Source organism: Alligator sinensis, unplaced genomic scaffold (assembly GCF_000455745.1).
Source record: "Alligator sinensis unplaced genomic scaffold, ASM45574v1 scaffold47_2, whole genome shotgun sequence".
In the NCBI taxonomy this organism is placed as follows: domain Eukaryota; kingdom Metazoa; phylum Chordata; order Crocodylia; family Alligatoridae; genus Alligator; species Alligator sinensis.
This window is the reverse complement of record NW_005842150.1, coordinates 177,468-179,810: the sequence shown is the minus strand read 5'-3', so window position 1 is coordinate 179,810 and position 2,343 is coordinate 177,468. Positions and strand designations below refer to the sequence as shown.

The 2,343-nt window shown below is 39.7% G+C and overlaps 1 protein-coding gene across 1 annotated transcript in view; it reads right to left on the bottom strand.

The window, feature by feature from the left end:
* Positions 1–2,343, bottom strand: part of CLMN (calmin) — a 48,660-nt gene that overhangs the window by 39,937 nt on the left and 6,380 nt on the right. The window contains exon 4 of the mRNA XM_006025496.3: positions 1,369–1,452. Coding sequence (XP_006025558.1) covers positions 1,369–1,452 — 84 coding nt within the window. The remainder of the gene's footprint in view (positions 1–1,368; positions 1,453–2,343) is intronic.

Here is a 2,343-nt window from a genome sequence, read left to right as displayed (position 1 = left end):
GGTGGGGGCACCCCCCCCCCCCCCCCCATATGGTTTTTTTATGTGCCTGGGCCCTCAGTTACTCTGCCCCAGATTTAGGAGTGTATCTCATTTCAGCATAGATGAAAACAGAATTGGTATAAGTCAGGACCTGAGATCAAGGGAGGATGTGCCGAAGCAAAAGGGAAGTAACAGTTGTGATAGAAAGGAAGAAATAACTGGTAGGACCAGCTCCAAAGTAATGCACAGGCAAACTAGGCACATGCCTACAGCCCCCTAAGTGAAGAAGGGGCCCAAATGTGCTCATTTTACATATTATAATTATTGAGTGAAAAAAGTAATATAAATATACAGTATTAAGTAGGGGCCCATGAGTTCATTAGCCTAGGACCCACTAAAGGGTTAATCCGGCCCTGGGCAGGACTTTGAGTAGCAACAGGTTGCAGGCCAAAGTCAGCAGCTGTAACTACTGGTGGGGCAAAAGGGTGGGCCAAGTGCCTCAGCCGAGCACTTGTATAAAAAGAGGAAGAGCACTGCCACCTTTTGATAAGTGAGAAAGTGTAAATCCTTATTATTCTTACAATATTAATTTGCCTATTGAAAAAAAAATGCTGTGTAAAGGAGTCTGGCAGATAGGGTGGGTGCCTGGGACTTGTACCACTGCTTCCTGCTTTCTTCTGCTGTGTTGGTGCTTACGAGCTGCAGAGAAGGTTTTCAAAATCCAAGTAATATAAAACCAAAACTCCAGAAAAAAAATCCTGGAAAAGGTCAATAAGATTTAAAATATTGAGCTGGATTTTTAATCTCACTTAAAATTGTATAAGTCATTGTTAGTTCCACTTAAATCAACAATGCTGCACAAGTATAAAACTAGCATGAGAGGAAAGCTGAGTCCTTATATAAGATTTGATTGCAAGTTATCCGTTTCCTCTCTAATTTTTCCAGGTTTAATTTTCTCCTGCCTTGGACTAATGATCAGCTGCTGCTGCAATTTAGCAGATAAATGCATACCATGTGATCCTGAAAGTACTTTTAATCAAAAGGAAAAAGAAAAAGTCATCTACTTTAAAAGTAACTGAAAGCAGACCACTGAGAACCAATTCACTAAAGATTACTTGCATTTCATGTTATTTTCTTTTAATATTAGTCTCCTGATCCTTTAATCCTGTTGAACTTTTATAATGTAAAATGAATGTGTAATCCTTGGTTTTTAGCCTCTGTAGGTATTCTCCTGAATTTTAATGTGGAATTTCAGAATTGCAGTTAAACCAAGACACAGCTTCTTTCAGGTAGTGCATTCCTGTTATGAACGTGCTGTGCAGAAAGCTACACTTATTTATGACAGATACTAAGAGTAAAAAATTGAGACCAAGTGTTGAAATTACTTACATTACTGTCCTCCAGAAACTTAAGTGATTTGGCTATATTATTCAACCGAAAAATACGATGGGTGGAGGATTTGTATTCATGCATCTAGAAGACAAAGCCAAAAAAAAATATTGATTTAAAATGCAGGCTGCTGATGAATAGTTTTTAATACACTTTGTATAGCTAAGAAAAAGAGAGACCAAATATAATGGGTATATATATAATTTTTTTTTTCCAGTACATTTTTTCAGCAGGGGGTATGGTGATAAGCAGCTACAGCATGCATTATAGACAGAGGGCGTGAGAGCAAATATCACCCCAGACTCATGCCAAAATCCACCTCCAGTCAAGGTCAGTGTAAATCAGTAGTTAAAGGCAGCTGGATGTGCTATTAGCCACATCACTCCTTTGTTTGCAGTTGGCCATAGAAACTGATGTGCCTTCATTATGTTAGCCTAATGGGCCACTTAAGTTTGGATGCACTGTTGACTTTCTTTTCAACGGTTTGCAAAGTGTCAGACTCAATTAGTAAGAAGGACAAAATATAACTGTCAATTTGTTACCTCAGTCATTTTGCCATAGATCTAACCTGCCACATGGTGCTGGCCTTGCAAGTCTAACTTAACACTGGATTCTTTCCCTGTGAAAAAGCCTTACAATTTCAGGTATAACCAGTTTGGCCATTCCTCTTTCCTCCGGTATTTGTAAAGTAGGACATCCCAAGATGCATTGCACCACAAGCTGTTCATGCCATCCCGTGTACATGTCCTAAAGGTATCTATCCCTTGCTGTGGTGGCAGGAGGGACCTGCCCAGAGTTCCCCAAACCACACTGATACAGATCTCTAAGTTGAATGGTAAGCGTGAACACAAACATATGGTGGGACACAAAAGCTGTAGCAGATAGACAACTACCTCATGATTTTGAACCCACATCAGATGGAAATTTCATCACTTGATTATAAAACCCAAACTGGCCAGCTGGCAACTGTCAGCA